The 20,711-nt window shown below is 42.1% G+C and overlaps 1 protein-coding gene across 8 annotated transcripts in view; it reads left to right on the top strand.

Moving 5' to 3' along the window:
* LOC143806437 (uncharacterized) overlaps positions 1-20,487 on the top strand; it is an 89,000-nt gene extending 68,513 nt beyond the window's left edge. For all 8 annotated transcript variants that reach the window (XM_077286984.1, XM_077286987.1, XM_077286985.1 and 5 more), the window contains exons 21-29: positions 587-10,864; positions 11,758-11,909; positions 12,328-12,472; positions 13,892-14,044; positions 14,268-14,411; positions 15,321-15,418; positions 15,851-15,985; positions 17,697-17,808; positions 18,162-20,487. In XM_077286984.1, the coding sequence (XP_077143099.1) occupies positions 587-10,864; positions 11,758-11,909; positions 12,328-12,472; positions 13,892-14,044; positions 14,268-14,411; positions 15,321-15,418; positions 15,851-15,985; positions 17,697-17,808; positions 18,162-18,320 (11,376 nt within the window). In that variant the 3' untranslated portion in view covers positions 18,321-20,487. The remainder of the gene's footprint in view (positions 1-586; positions 10,865-11,757; positions 11,910-12,327; positions 12,473-13,891; positions 14,045-14,267; positions 14,412-15,320; positions 15,419-15,850; positions 15,986-17,696; positions 17,809-18,161) is intronic.
* The last annotated feature ends 224 nt before the right edge of the window (positions 20,488-20,711 follow it).

Below are 20,711 nucleotides of genomic sequence, written 5' to 3'. Positions count from 1 at the left end.
AAAGAATTACAAAAAGAAAGAACTCAATTTCTGCCATTAAAGTTTTAGTAAAGGCTAAATTAATTACACCCAGAGAATCCAATGGACAAAAAAAATAGCACAGTGTACGTATTGCCGCCAGGAACAATAGCGTAGTTGACAATGCTATTTGCTATTTCCATAAAGCTAAATAAAAGGAACATTTTTCGGTATCTACTTAACAGAGAATAACAGGGCACTGTCAGGTTACTGGGGCCTACGGCTAGGCTTATCGTATGCACCGGAAGATTTAGCAGAGCATATGCCAAATATACACTGAAAACACTGAGATAATGCACCCTAATTCTGATATGATTCAGGATGTACTGCATGAAAATTGCCCTTTACATATCTAGTAGTCCAGGTTATAAGGAGGGTGAAAAGTTTTGCAATTAGAACATTTAATTATGCACTATGCCTTTAAGCAATGTGGAAAAGGCTTTGATCTTTTTAATTATGTTCTTTCTTAAGGATGGACAGAAAAGAGATAGAATAATATATGTTGCATGCTCGTAATGTTGTGCCCGTAGCTGCAATCTTACTATATTTGTACTTTTATCGCCTACAGGTATTGGCACAAGATTCATCTTTGGAAAAGCTCCAAGTTGACCTCGATCAGACAAATGATGAGCTGGATCGACTTAACACAAGTCATCTAGAAAAGCAATCGCAACTTCTTCACGACTTTCAGAGATGCGAGAGGGAAATAGATGTTCTCAAGGAGCTCTTGCAAGAAAAGGACAGAGAAATGTCCTCCCTCTCGGCAAGCCTGAGTGAATATTCTGAGCAGGTTACCATCTTTAAGGAAACAATTGAATTTAAAGAGGAGCAGATGAGCGAGATGTCCAATGCTCTTGTAAAATCGGAAAGAGAACTTCACCATTTGAGAGAAACGCAATCTTTGGATGTCCAAGAAAGTAGCGCTAAGATATCATCTCTGTCTGAGCAACTGAGTGAAATGGAGTCAGAGTTAAATAATGCAAAACATAAAAATGAGAGTAAAGTTAAAGAAATAGAAGAGCTAATTAGACAGATAAACGAGAATGGCGTAATAATCAAAACCCTTCGTCTGGAGATGCAAGCACAGGCAGTAACTCACAATAATCACCTTGCTGAATGTTCGGCACAGATTGTGTCTCTTAAAGAACATATGAACGCATCTGTTACAAAAGTTGATGAGACTGAAAAGAAGTACAGAAAAGAAGTTGAGAGGTTAAAAGTACAGTTTGAAGCAGATCATTCAGAAAAAGAAAGACTTTCTGTATTGTTGGAAGAAAAGAGGGCTCAGGAACAAGATTTTCAAAATGAGCTAAAAACAGGAAAAGAACAATACAACAAATTGGTTTCCGAGTTGGCAAAAAAAGATGAAGAGATGAAGGAATTATCAAAACGGCTGTCGGTGCACGAAAATCGATCCAGTAAGCTGGATGAAGAGCTGAGCAGTAAGCAGGAAGAATTGACGTCTTTGCAAGGAAATCTTACAAAGCTGACGCAGAGGAAGGAGGAGGTGGTAAAAAAGTTGCAAGAAAAGAATGAAGAATTTCAAAAGGAGATGGATACGAAAACAGAAATGATAAATAAACTGCTTTCCGAAATAGAAGCACTTCATGTGCAAACCAAAGACTTAGGGAGCTCACTGGCTGATAAAGAGACTTCTCTGAAGTCAGTGATGAATACTGTTGAACAACTTGAAAAAAAGGTTCATCACTTGGAGGATCAAAATAGACACGTTTCCAATGAAATGGAAAATTTGCAGGCTCAGGTTGGCCGAAAAGAAGCTGAAATATCTGCTATGACTCAATCCATGCAAGATATCCAGAAAAAGGTGACTGAAAAAGTACTGGAGCTGTCAAATCTCCAGAAGACATCATCAAGTCTCTTACATGAGAAGGAGGATCTTCAGAAGGAAATGGAGTTAATTTCTGCTCAAGGTGTGCAGAATATGCATAGTACCAATGCTCAGTTAGTAGAAAAGGCTAAGGAGTGTCTCAACTTAGAGAATCAATTGCGTGAAGAGCAAGAAGTCGTTCATAAACTGCAGACTCAGATTCAGTCTCTAGAACAAGATTTGAAAGAATCCAGGATCAATGAGCAACAGAAAGATGAGGCGCTAAAATCCAAAATTTCCGACTGCGATACAATGTGTAAAAAGTTAAAAGAAAATGAGATAAAAAGTGCTCAATTGCAAAAAAAAGTGGAAGAGTTAAGACAAATGGTAGAGAGTAACACACTGGTGTTAAAGGAGAAAGAGTCCCTACTTACTGCACAGTCTACTCAGATTGAGGATATGAGAAGGAACTTAGATAAGGTACAAGGTGAAGAGCAGGTGCTTAGAGAGGTCAATCTAAAAGTCATTGAGAATGTAGAAAGATTAAATACAGCTCTTAGCAAACTGCAGCAGGATTTTGATAGTAAAGTTGAGGAAAATACAAAAATTAGGGAGGAAGTAGAAGTTGGTAGTAAGGAAATGGAAAGGTTAACTCGCGAAAGAGATTCCTGCTTGTTGTCGATATCAAATTTAGAAACTCGGCAGAACGCACTTCAGTCACAAGTCATGCAAAGTCAGTCAGCAGTAGACTCCTTAAATCAGCAGTTAAATATGTTAACAGCAGAAAAAGAGAAGCTAAATTCTGACCTTGACCTGCTTAACACCACATTGTCCAATAAGTCTGAAGAAGTCAATGTTCTCAGCTCTCATTCATCACAACAGGGCCATACTATTTTGTCTTTGAAGGATCAGATTGATCTACTGCAAGTAGAGAAAAGGGATTTGCAACATATTGTTGAAGAAAGGGACGCACTTCTCCTCCAAAAGGAGGAACTTATCCAACAAACAGAAAAGAAATTAGAAGGTGAAGGTCACTATCTGCAGACAATTTCTGCCCTTCAAAATGAACTGCAAAGCTCTGTTTCGGACTGTGCTCAACAGCGGCATAGACTTGAAAGCCAACAAGAGGAACTGCAGAAACTGAGTCAGCAGTTAAATATATTAACAGCAGAAAAAGAGAAACTAAATTCTGACCTTGACTTGCTTAAAACAACATTGTCCAATAAATCAGAAGAAGTCACTGTTCTTAGCTCTCATTCATCGCAACAGGGCCATACTATTTTGTCTTTGAAGGATCAAATTGATCTTCTGCAAGTAGAGAAATGGGATCTGTTACGTAGCGTTGAAGAAAAGGACTCTCTACTCCTCCAAAAAGAAGAACTTATCCAACAAACTGAAAAGAAATTAGAAGGTGAAGGTCATCATCTGCAGACTATCTCCGCCCTTCAAAACGAACTGCAAAGCTCCATTTCGGACTGTGCACAACAACGGCAAAGACTTGAAGAACAAGAAGAGGAACTGCAGAAACTGAGTCAACAGATGCAGTTATTAAAAAATAAGAGCGAGGAAGCTGAGTTATTAAAAACTCAATTGGTAGAGCATGTTGAGATCATTTCTGATCTCCATTCTCAGGTCAAAAACTTGAAGGACATTGTAGAAGAACTGAATGGGTTTTTAGCTAAAAAAGACGATTGTCTGAAAGAGAAGGATGACAGCAATGCAAATCTAGAGGCCCAATTGTCTGAACTTCAAGAGTCTTTGGAAGAGCAGAAGAGGACCATCGAAACATTGCTGCATGATAATGTCCAATATAAGGCTGCTATATCGGATAAAGATTTGACCATTAAGAATTCTATTTTGGAAGCTGAGGAATTAAATGGGAAATTTCTCAGTAAGGAAGAGCAGTACAATATGTTAATAATACAGGTAACTAGTTTAGAGGAAACTAATACAAAACAACTCGCTGATATTAACAAATTGACTGCTTCTTTGGAAGAGCAGGAAAGTTCACATCATAGAAAGGAGGAAGCCCAAAACGAAGAATTGGAGCAACACAAAAATTTTAGTTCCGCTCTTCAGACAACTGTGGATGAACTTGGTCTTAAAGTTAAAGTCCTCGAGCAATCTGCCTCTGAAAAAGAAAACACTATGCAAAATCTACAGGAGAAGTATGCCTCCCTGTATGAGCAAAACCAGGATCTGTCAAAGTCTAACAGCCATAAGGAAGTCGAGATTTCTAAACTTTTAGGCTCCACAGGCGAAAAGGATGCTAAGCTTCAAATGTTGGAAAGCAACATTCAGGCTTTTGCCAGCGAGGTTACTCTTTTACGCGAAGAATTAGACAAAGGTAGTTCTAATGTCAAAAATATATCTGAGGCTTTGAAACTCAAAGATGATATCATTTCTCGACATCAGAGAGCAGAGGAAGATTTAAGAATTGAATTACAGTCCATGAAGGTAGAGTACCAAGAGACTTTGTCCCAACTGCAAGCACTGAAAGGGGAAAGAGAAGATACTAAAGCACTCATTCAGACTCTAGAAGAAAAATGTTCTTCACAAGGTCAATGTATTGAAAATCTGAAGCACGACATGGACAACTTAAATGCAAGTTTATTGCAAGAGCAGCAAACTTCCGCGCATGACAAACAACAGATACACCAGCAATTAGAATTTGCAGTTCAAGAAAAATTTCAACTAGAAAAGTTTTTGGAATCATTACAGGTAGACAGAGACACCTCCTTAGCCACTTTTGAGAATGAGTTAATGGACAAAAACACGGTTATAGGAAATCTTCAGCGTCAAGTACAAGAAGCAGAAGCACGTATTTTCTCCGGTGAAGAAAGCCTGAATTTGTTGAAAGCCGAAAATACCGATCTTCAGAAGCAGGTTAGTGCTCAAGCTGAAGACAGCTATGCTTTGAAAGTAAATATAGAAAATCTAAAGCTCAATCTTAGTGAACTGCAGCAACAATCAGAAAAAGAGGTTACACAAGTGAATGAGGAAAATGGGAAACTTAGAGAGGAGAATGAAGGTTTAGGCAATGACATTAAAGTAAAGAAGGAGGCTCTTCAGAATTTGCTTAAAGACTTGCATTTTGTTGATAAGCGGTTATGTGCTTTGTGCAATATTAATTTCTCAGAATGTGATGAATTTGACCAAGAGCATGAGTATAGAAGCAAGTTAGAAAAGTTTTCCTCAATGCTTTGTATTGTGTCAGACTACAAGTCGAAAGTAGGAGAGTTAAAGGAAGTACTTCAGGGAAAAGACAGAGAAATTGAGCAGAATGCTCAGGCTGTTCTCTCGTTTGAGAAAGAGAAAGACCTTCTTGAAGAGTTACAGAAGGTTAAAGAACAAAAGCTAGATAATGAATCATTAATGGCAGAACTTAAAACCGCTGAAGCTAACACTTCTAGTGTCCAAATCATCTTACAAGAAAAAGAAAGTGTTATTGTAGAGTTGAACAGTCGCGTACGTGTCCTCCAAGAAGAAATAATGATATCTAAAGAAGAATTGCAAAAAGTCCATACATTGTTGAATGAAGAAAGAACAAAAATTGGGCAGCTTCTAGAAGATGTTAATTGGAAAGATTCTCTTGTCCAAGAACTTAACATACAGCTAAGTCAGCAGAAAGAGTTAATATCCACACTCGGTGATCAAGTGAAAGAAAAAGATGCTTCTCTGATACAAGTTATGGAATCTGTGTCAAGCGAAATGGTTAAGGTGTCTGAAGAAAAAAATGGTTTGAGGATGGAACTTAAGAGTTTACAGTCTGATAAAAATTCTTGTCTATTGCAAATATCTGAACTATCTGAGAAACTTGAGGCATGCGAGAAAAAATTACAGGTGTCAGAACAGATACTAACTGATAAGGAGATATATTTAAGCAAGTTGACCAATGAGAAAGATCTGCAATCGGAGAAGTTCAGCAAAGAAAGGGAGAACTTGAAGAGGAAACTTCAGGCCGCTTTAGTTATACGTAAAGATTTAATGCAAAAGATTGAAAAACTTGAACAAAATAAACAAGAAGAATTAAAAGGAGAAGAGCTAAAATCCTCCAAACTTGGAAGAACCGTGGAAGAATTAAATGGAAATTTACAATTCCTTAGGATGGAGAATGAAGATCTGCATTCTTATGTACAGCTCGCTAAGCAAGAATTGTTGGAGAAGGATGCAAAAATAAGTGAACTTTACAGCACTGTCACTGAAAAGGAACAGCACCTGGTAGAGATCCAGAATAACATCACCGAACTGCAGAAAAACCTCTCCGAGAAAGACAACATGTGCCAGGAATATTTAAGAACCATTCAGGAAAAAGAACAAAATCTGCATCAGACAAAAAATGCTCTAAAGGAGAAATTAAAAAGTGTAGAAGAAGAAAATGTGCACTTGTTGGAAAGTCTTGAGAACCTGAAAATATGCCTTGAGAAAGTACAAGGTCAGACCAGCTGTCCAATGCCGTCTGTAGAGATGTCCACCGTCGATCTAGATTCGACTTCCCCTGAGGCTTCATTTTCACATGTGGAAAATTCCATTGTTCATAACAATGTCCATGCATCGCTTTTATGCAGCCAAGGAAGTTCTGAGAGTAAAGAAAAACACGGTGGCCTTTTACAAAGTCTTAGTAAAAGCATTAAAGAGTTTGAGCTGCTACAGAAAGCACAGTCGGACTTACAGCATTCATATGATGCTAAGTTTTCAGAGTGTGAACAACAAAAAGAACAAGTGCATAATCTGCAACAGCAAGTCCAAGCACAACAGGAATTGCTTTTCCAGAAAGAATCTGAGCTGAATAATAAGAAGCTTGAAATAGAAGACCATAAAAAGAGGATTGAAGATGTTTCGCACAAGCTACAAGAATTAAAGGAGCATGAAAACGTAGCATCCGAGTTGACCAGCCGTATCCGTGACAAGGAAGCAGAGCTGCTGAGCGTAAATTCAGAACACACGCAATTGTTGAGTGAAATGCAATTATTGAAAGCAGAAATACAAAAACTGGCTAGGGATATTCAGCAATTTGAAGAGCAAATACGTTCTCTAAATACCGTAGTTGCGTCTAAATCAGCAGAGTTAGAACACTGTGAAAATGAAATTACTTTGCTGCAGAAAGAGATAGAAGTAGCTCGAATAACGATTGAAAGTAAGCAAGCAACAATTGAACAACTAACCAGCAATAGAGATTCATACATAGAAACTTGCCAGGTCAGTCAGTCTGAAATTTCCAAACTGAAGCTTAGCCTTGAGCTAAAAGTTCTTGAAGTGTTAGAAAAACATAAAGAAATTGCTGTAGCTAAAGATTCTCTTAACGTAAACTTAAAAATCCATGAAGAAGACATGGAAAGAACGCGTGACCAATTGAAAGAATATCAAGAAGAATCAAATAGACTGAAGGGTGATTATAAGCACATGAAAGAAAAGCTTGAAGAATCTATGTCAAAATTAGAAAAAGCAGAAATTGAGTTATCAGATTTTAGAACAAAGTTAAGAGACTGCAAAAAAGATGAGGTATTGTTGATACAATCAAGTATGCAGCCTTTGCACAGCCTTGGTATTAACCAAGTTGTTCATGAAACAAAATCAGCCTTTGATAATCTTCAAGATATAAGTTGTGATCATCCACCAGTGTGTAAAACTTGTTCTAAGAAGCAAACCATGATTGAGGATCTGCAGGAGCAGCTTATGAGCACCAACAAAGTAATTGATCATCTCAATGAAGATCACGCGAGGAAAGTTTCAGAAGATAACGGCTCTAGAGAACAACTTCAGAGAAAGCTGCAGGCAGCTTTGGTGTCACGTAAAGATTTACTTAAGGAAAACAAAATGCTGAAACAGAACATTGAATCTTTAACTTTGGAAACAGAAGAAATGAAACGTTTACTTTCTGAAATTCGGGAAAACCAAACGTCTGAGATTTCATTACTGAAAGAGAAGAATAACGATCTCCTGTCTGAGAAAGAACGCCTTTTACTAGTCAATGAAAATCTTTCAGCAGCTTGTGAAAGCCTGAAATCAACAATGGAATCTATTGTCCAAGAAAAAGAAGCGTTTTCTTTCCAGTTGAATTCCTTAAAAGATTCCCAGACAGTTGAATTGACCGGATGGAAAGCTAAACATGGCGAATTAAATAAAGAGTACGAGTCCCTTCTTCAAGCGTATGAAAACATTAGTGATGAAATTGATAAGATGCGACATGTCATAGAAATAACAAAGAAAGAAAAAAGTGACATTGTAATGAAATATCACGACCTTCAGACTGAAAATCAAGGCTTGGCAAAGCAAATCGAAGATAGCGACGTGGAGATGGACACACTTAGAACAACACTGGAATCCAAAGAGGCTGAAATACAGAAATTACAATTACAAACCAAGCAGCTTATGAATTCAGCTGAGAAATTGTCACTCTTTGATGAAATAGCCCAAGAAAACGGGAAGCTTTCAGAAGAAAATAAACATTTAAGAGAAATATGTGAGAACTTGAAGATCTCTCTAGATAATAAAGAAAAGGAAAATACTAGTATTTTGGTCATTAAAACTGCACTGGACAAGTTGCAGATGGACATGAGCATGTATAAATCTGACATGGAAGTTAAAATCTCTACGCTCTGTTTTGAAAATGAGACCCTGTCCAAAACGGTGACCGAGTTAAAAATGAAGGTTCACGACACAGAGCATAGTTTGGAAAAGAAAGAAATGGAAAGACTTAATATCCTGGAGAAATTGAATAGCTGTGACCAATTACTGAAACAGGAAAAGAGCGCTGTTCTGAAATTAGAGGGTGACATAAGTAGCACGGAAGTAGATAAGATGAACTTGGACGAGAAAGTGAAAATTTTGGAAGATGACAAGGCCCTTCTTCTAGAGGAGATAGAAAATATACAGGAGCAATATTGTAAAGTGAAAAATGAGAGGGAGAATTTGGAGATGGAATTACTGAGAGTTGGAAAAAACAATAGCTTGCTTTCCGACAAATTTAAATCACTCCAGGCACAAACCAATACTCTAAGTCAGCAGGTAGAGTTTCTCAGAGCCGAGAAAAACATTATTATGCGGGAAAAGGAAGAACACCAATTAAAGGTTCTACAAGATCTCGAAGAAAAGATTAAATGCGCTCAAGATGATAACAGAGGAACCAAAACCAAATCCAAAGAGTTACAGGAACTTCTCAAAGAGAAGCAACAAGAGATCAATCAGCTTCAACGTGACTCTATAAGATTTCAAGAGCTCATATTAGATCTTGAGGGAGCTTTGAAGAAAACTGCAGACCCAAAGAGCAAGAAGCTGGTAGACAAAAAGTATTTGCCGTCTTCCGATAACTTAGTAGAGGAAGAGTTAACGAATAATTTCTCACAACATATGAATGAAAGAAATGGTATTACAAGAAACAATCTTAAAGTATTTGAGCCAAGTCATCAACCCAAAGAAATAGTCCTACAGGATATGGAATCAGAAAAAAGGTCACCCCAGGAGATCCCTACAGATGTGGAGTTGAGGGCACTAAAGGACAAAATAACAGAAAATGAGCAGGAGATACAACTGCTTAAATTAGAGAGTGAAAGAGTTAGAATCGATATACAGAAACAGGTCACCATGTCTCGGCACATGAAAGAAATCATTGACAATAAAGATAAGGAGATCTCTATGTTAATCTCCTCCAAAGATGGAGAGGTATCCAGCTACTTGGAACAAATCCAAGGTCAGTATCGTAAGCAAGTGGAAGATTATGAGCATCGTTTGTCCTGTGTCGAAGCTGAAAAGGCAAAGTCCAATTTGGATTATCGAACGGTTGAGAGAGAACATCAAACTCTTAAAGTGAAGTATGATAAAGCAGTAAGTGACAAAGATTTGCTATCTAGTGAAATCGAGGCCTTTAGGAAATCGATGTCCTCACTGCAAACTGATCGAGATCAACTTAGCTCACAATTACAAATAATCAATCAACGCAATGAACGAGTCCTAAGCCAAAAAGACAACATCATCGCCTCTGCTGCCGATGAGAATGGAAGCCTTAAAGAAGAACTTAGGAATGCTTTAAATAAAGTTGATGACCTTAATGCTGAAAATGCCATGTTGGGAGCACAACTCATCCGATATAGGGAAGATCTGAACCAAGTGTTGTCTCTGAAAGACGAACAATTAAAGGAATTGTTAAAACAAAAACTAGATCTAATTAAAAATCTCGAGCGAGAAAAATGTGATCTTGAGAAGGGGTGTAGAGAAATGCAAAGCGCCAATGAGATCCTGCATAATTCAGCTGGAGCCTTAGAAGTGGAGAATCAGAAATTAATATCAAAAGTTAAAGATCAAGAAGATCTAATTGCTTCCATCAACAAAGAAAAGATACTCGATGAATCTAGAAAAAATAAGTATTTGGACAATCAGGAGAAATCTGATGAGGATTTCATGGATATTCTAGAACAAAATAGCTATCAGTGGGCTAGTGAAAAGTTAGAAGAAAACGCTGAAGAAGCTTATTGGGGACTTTTTCATGAGAATAAACAGTTGAAATCTCAAAATGAATCTTTCGGGAAAGCAATGGCAGCCTTACAGAATAATCGGGATTCCTTGATTGACGATTTTAAAGAACTGCAATGGCGTTACGCATCTGAGCTAAAAACTGAGAAGATCCGAGGAGACGATCTTGAAAGTCAGCTACGTAGCTTTAATTCCCGGATCTATGGTATTCTCAAAAATAACAACCTCCTTACTGAACATCTGCTCGCCATCGAAGCCCAGATTACCATGGACCAGCTGATAGCCGTTATAGACTCTTTGTGCAATTCCTTAACAAACAAAGGTTTGGAGGTCACCAGCCTATCCTCCGAGTGCGCCACTTATGCTCAACAGATGGATGCTTTTTCCAAAGCGATGGCAAGCTTACAGCACGATCGAGAGCGATTACTCCAGATGCTCAAGGAAGGAACTGTAGTTGAAAAGTCTATGCAAGGTGGTGCTTCTATTAAAAAGGTGATCACAGAGCATGAGCTTAACATGAGTTTCTCGCAGCCAGATAAATTATCACAGGTATGTTTTATCCCTGGCTGGGATTATATGTGTTTTATGTATGTATTGCACTCGTAACCGCTTTGGATGAAATGTTGCATGCTGAAAGTGCAGAATTAAAGCAGGCCCTACACTTTAGACTAACATCAGCCAACAACATTAAGACCATCTGAGCTTCAACAGCTGGTATGTCTTCAGAATGGAGAGCTGGTCTACTGTATCTCATCTAATGACCAGCCTAAAAATCCAGAATGATCCAAGACCTTTTTGTTTCAAGTGAAGATTTGGTGAACTGGTCAAAATTCACCATATGGGCCAAGTTTTATCTAATTTGTATGGGCAGCTGTAAACTCTGACCCCAATAAGAAACTAATATACAATTAATTGAGTAGTTGGTCCACAATCCTAACAGCTGATATTGGTCAACCTAAAAGGGGTTTTCAGAAGACCACTCTTCCCCGGCTGCAGTTAAAAAATAACCAAACGGTTCTTTACTCATCCTTCCCAGTTCCAGGGCCAAGTCTCCAGTCTGCTGTTGTCTACAGCGCTGACGTCACATTGATGGAGATATAGTAAATCCGTCAATCTGATTGTCTCCTGCTGTCTACCTGGGCAGAGACGCCGAGTTCAGTTATTGTCTGCAGCGTTATCAACATGACATCAGCGCTGCAGACAATAACAGAAACCGGGAACAATGTTGAAGACCTAGAGCAGGACCTGGGAAGGGTGAGTAAAGAAAGATTTCGGGGTTGTTGTTTTTTTAGAAACTGTGCCTGGGGATAGGGGTTTTCCAGACAGTGGATATAGTCCTATTCGGTGGCATGTATCTTGGTTTGTACGGACTCTTTGCATGTGTTTTTTTTTGCAGAAAATTAGGATTTTCGATTTACGTCTCTATTTTTTGTTCTTGCTAGGTGACAGAACTGATCAATAATTCTGCTTCGAAATCGCTAAAACTTAGGACAAGGATTCAGGATTTGGAGAAACTACTGCTAGAAGCCAAATCTGTGCAGGAGAAATTGGAGAAAGAGATCACCGGCTACCAGTCCGAGCTGTCCGAGCTGAGGTATGTCATTGATTTGCCGATATTCGGATACAGTTAGACACAAAGATACTTCACACGACCATTAGTACAATTATCTATGACCAGCACAAGGTGCGCCTCTCCGTGTCCCGGGAATGCCGGATCAGTTTGGTTTGCAGACGTCTGCACTCTTGGGTCATCACACCAAGAACCTTTCTACCAAAGCTGAGCTTTCTCCCTGCGACTCGTGTATGGACTAGTAGCAGGGTACAGAAGACCAGCTCTTATGGGTTCCTGGGCTCTGTAGGTCCAGGGTGCGGATGGAGCATGTGATTTTGGCTCATTTTAAGCTTCACCTCTGAAGGTTGTCTAGACCTGAACTCGCCTTACAAGAAACTGATTAAACACTTTCAGACTTATTTATTTTCTTTCTTGCTTTTTTTCCACTTTCTACTTCGAGATTCGAAAAAAATGTCCTCGCTGCCGAACTGCAAGCTGCTCGTCAAGAGTTCAGCACAATCATTGCAGACAAAGATCGACAGATCGGAGACTTGCAGAAAATCCGGGAAACTGCAAAGCAGAGTCGCACCTTGTATGCAGAGAAGGTACGATCTATGGATCTGTGGATATGGATTTATATTTAGGTTTTTTTGGGGTTTGGAGAAACTAAGCAAACACCTGATATACTGTTGGGCCTAATGCTGAGCCGGAGGGGCGGACAGGACGGGGACTCTTCGCCATGTTCTGCCTTCTTCGTGCTTTGCACTGGGTAAGACGCTACATCCGGTTTATGCAAATTTTAAGATGAGCTGCCTGTGTAGAGATCGATTAAATACCTTGTGATGTCCGTGTCCAGCGCTTATCACTTCTGCATCCAGAGGTAGGAGATGCTTTTGATGTGGCTCCCGCAGGTGTTCTGCACATTCAACAGGTATAGAGCCCTTGTCCTATCATCATGCATGACACCCGCCGGCCGTGCACAACAACTGGCGACACGGACGCCCGAAAAATATGAAGTGAGAGGCGATGAGGAAACGTTTTGTATTCTCTTCTTAATTTGGGATCATAATACTTTGTAGTTAGCAATGCATTCAGCATTCTGCCACATGGGGCAAGTTGCACATAATTGACCCCGCAGTGATGCTCGGGGGTTATTGCATTCACCTATGTACATATATGTCGCATGTCGGGTGCAGGAGTATGGAGTGGGCTCAGGAACTGAGCTCCGTTCGCTGCTGCTAACCCTTTAAATGTCGCTGTCAATGTCCAACATCGGCATTTAAAGTGTGCGGATGTGATTACAGGGTGCTTATAACCCCTTAAATGTTCACTATTTATGTCCAGCATAGGCATTTAAAGTGCTCAGATGTGAGTAAAAGGTGCTTTTAACCCCATAAACGTCTGTCAATGTCCGACGTTGGCAAATAAAGCATGCTGATGTGATTGTAGGGTGCTTATAGAGTGCCATGGCAGCTGGGGGTCCGGGGCTGCCATATTGAAACTGCTGTAAAGCCGATCCACTTCATAGGAGACAACAATTTTCTCTATATCCTGCAATATAAAATTGCATTACCGAATATAGAACAAGCGATCAGATGAGTATAATAAAAATAAAATAAAGTGTTAATAAAAATACTAAGTTTTATATAAAACATTAATTTTCAAATCGCCTGTTTTGATCTCCAATAAAAAATAAAGATGGTTTAAAATAAAAATAAAACCTATTTGGTTTTGCCACATGAATTATCAAAATATAATATTTAACCTTTTACAGTAATAGTGAAATGGCAGAATTGCCATTTTTTGGTTGAAACACCTTTGCAAAAAAAAAAAAAAATCAATAAAGTGAACAAAACATCAAGTGTAACCCAAAATGGTAATTCCCTGTCCTCCAAAATAAAAAGTCCCAACACAAAGCGCAACTAACAGAAAAAAATGGCATTGCATTTTTTCACCATTTCACCGCTCTTGGAATTTTTTTCCCCTGGTTTTCAGTACAGTCTTTCTTTATTATCACTCGTCAGGGTGTGGAGAGGACGGCGCTGGTCGGAAGTCTTGTGGCCACCGAGAAAGGAAATCTGGCGAGGGATGATAAGGAACAGACAGGGAATGAAATCCAGAGATACCTTGATGAAATACAGCAGAGAGACCTGATAATTCAGCAGCTGAATACGAAGGTGAGAGCACGACACAACGGCCTCCTGGTATTTATACCCCGGTAATGGCGAGATTCATGCCCTGTATGTGTAACGCGCTGCCGTCCTCCATAAAGAGCCGAAGGATCCATTAACAGCCGCTAGATAACAGCGCGCAGCCATTGTTCGCTCTTATCAGCAGGTGTCGGCCTTTACAATGTGACGTTCTCTATGGTAATCGACATCGATTCTCCTTTCCCTTTAGGCGATGGAATCAATGGAGATGAATGGGGTTTTGTCTGCTCAGCTCAAGGGCGTATCACAGGGGCTGCGAGATACTCAGATGAGATACACGGACTTGCAGAATCAGTATTACAAGCTGCAGAGAGACCTGCAGGTCGCAAACCAGGTGAGGTTTTAATGACGGCGCACAAATAGAGATCAGAAAATGGAAAATCTGCAAATGAATTGCGTGCATTGTTTTGGGGATCACATCTTTAGGGTGTCAGTGTTTCAGACTGCATTCACTTCTCATAAATGGATGACGCGCTACTTATGATTAGTGTAGATCCGACCTCTGGATTCGCCACCAGTTCGATAATTTTTCCTGCAGTCCGGCACTACCGGCCAGCACCGGGTGCAGAAGACTGCAGCGCAGCACCAGTCAGCCAGCCAGCCAGCCAGCGTTTTCCTCATTCTCAGGATTGATGGGGGTCCCTGGGAATATGCTGTCACTTTGACATGGTTATATTTATCAAAAACATTGTCCGCGCTCTAATATGTGTGCATCTATGACCGCCGTCGTTCTACAATCTACGCACCTCGTGATCCCTCATGAATCCAGGAACTTTCTTGTTAATCTGGTGTGGAGCTATCTTTAATCATAAAGTGTAAAACTTTAATTTAATTCTGTTTCTCGTTACTTGATGGACACCCCCAGAGCGTGGTGGACCCTGCCTGCTTCTGCCAAGGCAGCCATCTTTTTCACTGGCAAAATGGCACCTTTTTTCCTTTCAAATATGGAAAGGATGCAGATATGAACCAACCCAAAGCTATTTTATTTTTTGGCTAGATCAACGTGATCTAGGAACTGCTATATTTTAGTCTATAACCTTCTGCACTTCAGCTGTTGTGAAACTACAACTCTCAGCATGCCCCTGCTAGGCACGCTAGGACATGTAGTATCTCCGGCTATATTGTATTACTCTGCGTTTCCTTTTCTACAGCGTTCTAGATAAATGCACAAGATTGGCATATTGATTTCCAGCCGCCCAGGCCACTTTTTCCAGAATCGCTAACTTCTAGCTGTTTTTTGCAGAATGACATCCTGACGCAGGTCCCCCCCGGAGCGCCCCAAGAGCGGGCGAACGTTCTGGTGGAAATAGACAATGCTGAACTGGCCGACCTGAGAAGAAGGTTTGTTAATGTTCTTGCCTGCTCTCCGGAGACCCTCTCTATTAAATAATCTGCCTGTCCTTGAGAAAAGGGATGTTCTGTCAGAAGCCTCCTGATTCCTGTAGCCCCGTTCAGACAGAACGGAGGAGCTGGGCGAGATCCTTCTCCCCCTGGGAGATAGATTTCATTTTCCATGTGCTGTAGAGGTGGAATCGGGTTTGATAGAGCAGTGAATGCAGCACATAATGGCCGTGTCCTGCTGGTTGATGCACAGTGACATTTGCAGGCAGTCGTCTTGCTCTGACATGTGCTGGAGACACCGGTAGGATTCCCCAACTAGATAGTATTGAATGTCAGCTTACAATGGCTGACGTGTGCACTGCTATCCCATACAGTTACTACAGGAGACCAATACACTGGGAATCTCACCAGACACTTTTTTTATGTACTTAGTCTTGCAGAGGCTGAACTCCGCCATGATGCTACACAACAAGAGGTGTCCGCGCTGTCTGACCGGCTGACGGAGGAAAAGGCACAGAGGGAAGCTGCCGAGGAGGCGCTACATCTCATGGAGAAGCACAATAAGAGGTCTGGGTTCTTTATTAATACATTTCTAGCAGTTGATACTCACGCGGGTATGTATAGTTTTGCAATTATTGTTTTAGTGCAACTTTTGCACATGAGGAATTTTTCATTCTTCTACACCAGTTTTCATAAAGTTGCAAAATTTGTCGCACTGGGTATTGGTGCAAAAGTTTTGCAACTTTTTGCCCTTTTGTGTTGGGCGTTGAAATTTTCTACAAAAAACGTTTTTAAGAAGCGTGGTTGTGTTCTTCTTAATAAATTTGGTACAACTTAATCCAATTTATTTGAAAGGCCAGCCTTGATCAATTTTCCTCCATAGTATTGATTAACTATCTACTATCAATGTGTATCTGTAGCTCCTGTGCAGGTGTATGTGGCTTTCATGGCTACAGACTGCAAAGTACAGAACTCTTCAAATATCCATATACCTATTGGCATCGCCGCCGCTTATTCTCATTAGTACACTGCAGGGGTCTACTGATCAGAAGAGGAGCCATGCACACACGACACAGCGGGGGCCTACTGATCAGAAGAGGAGCCATACACACATGACACTGCGTGGGGCCTACTGATCAGAAGAGGAGCCATGCACACACGACACTGCGGGGGCCTACTGATCAGAAGAGGAGCCATGCACACACACGACACTGTGGGGCCTACTGATCAGAAGAGGAGCCATGCACACACACGACACTGTGGGGCCTACTGATCAGAAGAGGAGCCATGCACACATGACACTGCGGGGGCCTACTGATCAGAAGAGGAGCCATGCACACATGACACTGCAGGGGTCTACTGATCAGAAGAGGAGCCATGCACACATCACACTGCGGGGGCCTACTGATCAGAAGAGGAGCCATGCACACACGACACTGCGGGGCCTACTGATCAGAAGAGGAGCCATGCACACACGACACAGCGGGGGCCTACTGATCAGAAGAGGAGCCATACACACATGACACTGCGGGGGCCTACTGATCAGAAGAGGAGCCATGCACACATGACACTGCGGGAGCCTACTGATCAGAAGAGGAGCCATGCACACATGACACTGCGGGGGCCTACTGATCAGAAGAGGAGCCATGCACACACGACACAGCGGGGACCTACTGATCAGAAGAGGAGCCACGCACACACGATATAGCGGGGGGCCTACTGATCAGAAGAGGAGCTGGTATATTGCAGCTCAGTACTTGTGGATGGTCCTGTGACAAGTAAATCGCAGCCAGTCTGACAAATTAGCCGCGCTCCCTCTGTCGTGCCTGAAGACGCCGTGTATCCCCAACCTAAAGACACATCGGAGCTGTCTACATTCAGTCCATAATTATTTATCAAGACTCTCTGCAAAGCCGTTTTATTTTGCATTTGTGCTCTCCTCACAAATAGAAATGCTTTTCAGTGGCAGTATTTTTCTGTTTGCCATATAAATCCTCCATCATGATGCAAGTTGGCATTTCCTGCAGTCTGTACGGAGCTGACGATGAGGCCGATGGCTGGAAAGCCCCTGGAGATGTAGTGTGCTCCCCATGGTGGTCACTTTCCCTGTAGAGTCCAGATAAATGGCCGTTCCTGGCCGCGTCTCCTTCTTTCCTCTCTGTTCTTACGTCCATCTTTCTGCAGCTCATCGCTGCTTGTGTAATGTTTGCAAATGCCCCTTAATTAGCCAAACCTGGCAGCGCTGTCCTCATTTACAAATGTGTTGTGTCTGTTTTAGGCTCGAAACAAAGACGTTATCCAGAGACTACGAGTTCTCCCTCCAGATGGAGTCAGATGATGAACGGGAAGCTTTAATCATCGATCCCACTCAGAACGTGGCGCTGAGAACAGTAAGTGTCTTCCCAGGGGCAAACATCCTGAAGTCGGGGTCCACCTTACGGTGCTGGATTTTGCCACTCGGGGTCTGGGGTTTTTTTTTTTTATCCTTCCGTTACTTTTTTACATTATTTTTAGGACGTGGCGTTGCACTTGTTTTCCAGTCTATGAGTGCAGCCTGCGGTGCCGATGACATTGCGATAGCGGATCCCTGGCAGATCCCGGCCGATCGTGCTCACCTCCTGGCAGGCATGTGCCGATGCACCGTCCTCGGCGCCGCTTACATCCCGCTGCGTCCGTGCCGGCAGAGATCCGCTTTACCCCATCACTGGATAAAAACAAACTTTGTTTCTAACTTTTCTTACAGATCAAGAGCTGCAACGTGTCCGTACGAAGATGGCTGCACGGCCGCAGTCTTTATTGCTCGAAGCTGCTGACCTCCAGGTCGAAATCCCGCTACGTGTTCCTCACTTACCTGATAGGACTGCACGTCATGGTCCTATTGTGCCTGACCGGGGCGCTATAGCACAGGAGGCGACTCGGAGCAATATACTTTTTCTCTTAACCCTTGTTATACTTTTCTCCGTTTTGGGGCCTTAGATAAGCAGCAGGTCGACATCACGCTACCATATTCTCTCCCGGAAATGGCTGGAACCTGAAAGTGGCGAGGAGCAAGTGTGCGGTGGAGAATGCTAAATCTGCCCGATCATTGTGCAGCAGTCGTAAAGTGAGATCCAAGCGAACCTTGCAAACCAAGCCTTAGAAATATGATTGTCCAGACCAGTCCATCAGGGATGAAGAAGTCCCACGCCTCCCGTGCATAGAGCACATAAGTCTGTGTACCATCTCTGACTACTGACAACCTGAAAAGTGCAGGGGTACCGAGATCCGTGACACTGGTAAAGCCGAAAGCAAACATGGAACTACACTGGATGGGTCCGAGCATCCTCTGTCCTTTAGGGGTGTCCTATGGGATGAGCTGAGGGGGGCAGGTGACAGCGCTGTGTTATCTGCAGACACTTTGCACTCACTTTTTCCCCAGCGTGAGCATATGTGAGTCGATATATGTAATATATATACCAAAAATAATAATCCGACACTACGATGAGTTGGACACAGACCCAGGAAACGTTACTGCGAACGGTTAATGGAGCTGTATGAGGTCTGCTTCATTTTATTTATTTTTTTAACCCCAGAAATAGCGCCACTCCTGTAAAAATGGCTGTGTCTGGTATTGCATCCCTGCAGCACTGGAATTGGGCTTAACTTCAATACCAAATGCAACCATGCTCAGCATGGTGCTGTTTTCCTAGAGATAAAAAAGACCCATTTCTCTTTAATAATATTATACAATCGACGGGTTGTCCACCAATGCTGACAATTTTTATCCACATGGATTTGGAATTAAAAATTAATTTTGCAATTGGAGTTTGTTAAAAATTTCCCATAATTTGCCTTCTGTATGCGCTGCGTTGTGTCGTTGGCTGCAAAATGAGTTAACGGAGAATCGGTCAGTGAGTGACCTCAGTTAATAATGTCAGTTTACTCGTTCTGCAGCCAGCGATACAATGCAGCGCATATAGAAGGCAAATTATGGGAAATTTATAACAGAACCCAACTGCAATTTTTATTTTTTAATCTCCCCAAATACATGCATTTGAGTGAAAAAAAAAAAGTCCCTAAAAGTGGATAACCTGTTTAAAGGTTATGCCCAGCTCTGCCATTTATGACAAGATGGGAAAAACTGCTTTAAGGTCCCGGTCACCTGTGGAGGGGCTTCTAAAACAGCCGCACTGTTTGCAAAAATCCCACAGAAATTAATGGGGGTCTTGCAAACAGTGCAGCTGCGCTTGTCCGTTACGTTGACCTCCTCTGGTGACTGGGAGCAAGTCCTCTAGTGACTGGGACCAAGTCCTCTAGTGACCGGGGCCCAGTCCTCTGGTGGCCGGGGCCCAGTCCTCTGGTGACCGGGGCCCAGTCCTCTGGTGGCCGGGGCCCAGTCCTCTGGTGGCCGGGGCCCAGTCCTCTGGTGGCCGGGGCCCAGTCCTCTGGTGGCCGGGGCCCAGTCCTCTGGTGACCGGGGCCCAGTCCTCTGGTGACCGGGACTTAGATACAGTTTTTCTTGTCTTGGATATAGAAGGTAGAGGTGGGAATAACCCTTTAAAGGAACACTCCGACTAAACGAGCAACACTGTGATCTATGCACCGCTGCTTTGAGCAGGCACCACACAGCGTCTCCGTTTTGCCTGCGGTGTTCCTATAGGGCTGCGGAGGAGCACACACTACGGAGGTCTCTGTACAGGGTAAGAGGGGGCATTGCAGCCATGACTCCACATTCTCCTGTGCCCCCTTATTATATTGCTGCTGCTGCTGCTGAATCTGCACTGGCCACTGTTGTGTACATATCTGTAGAGCCGTCACTGCTGGCTGGAGCCTTGACTGTATATTTTGGTCGTCCTGTAAAATAAGTATATAAGATATATTTGCTACAAGAAGATAAAGAAAGGTCCTTACTGTATATAACGCACTGCTCCCAGATGATCTATTCAGACTCCAGCCGTGAATTGCTGTAAATTGGGATTTCTTTTCTAGGGAGATGTTATTTTATCAGTTTTGGGTTATTTGGATTCGTTCTCTGCTTCTTGGTGTGTGGAAGGGAAGCTATGAAGTGCAATAAATTAATGCAATACAGGTCTGGAGCGTCTTCTTGTGCCGGCCTGGGGGGGGGGGGGGCGTCTTTTTATGCCGGACCGGGGGAGGGTGCGTCTTCCTGATCTGTCCCAGGGTGCATCTGCATGCTGCCGTAAGTCGTTCGGAAGAGCGTGCCACGTCGCTGCCTCTGTGGGAAATCTAAGGTGTGTACGACTTCGGAGGGTGATGCCCACCATTGTCAGGATCTCTGCTAGGTGTCAGTGTA

This window comes from Ranitomeya variabilis, chromosome 2 (genome assembly GCF_051348905.1).
Source record: "Ranitomeya variabilis isolate aRanVar5 chromosome 2, aRanVar5.hap1, whole genome shotgun sequence".
NCBI lineage: Eukaryota > Metazoa > Chordata > Amphibia > Anura > Dendrobatidae > Ranitomeya > Ranitomeya variabilis.
The sequence above is the reverse complement of the archived record's forward strand: the minus strand, read 5'-3'. Positions and strand labels throughout refer to the sequence as shown.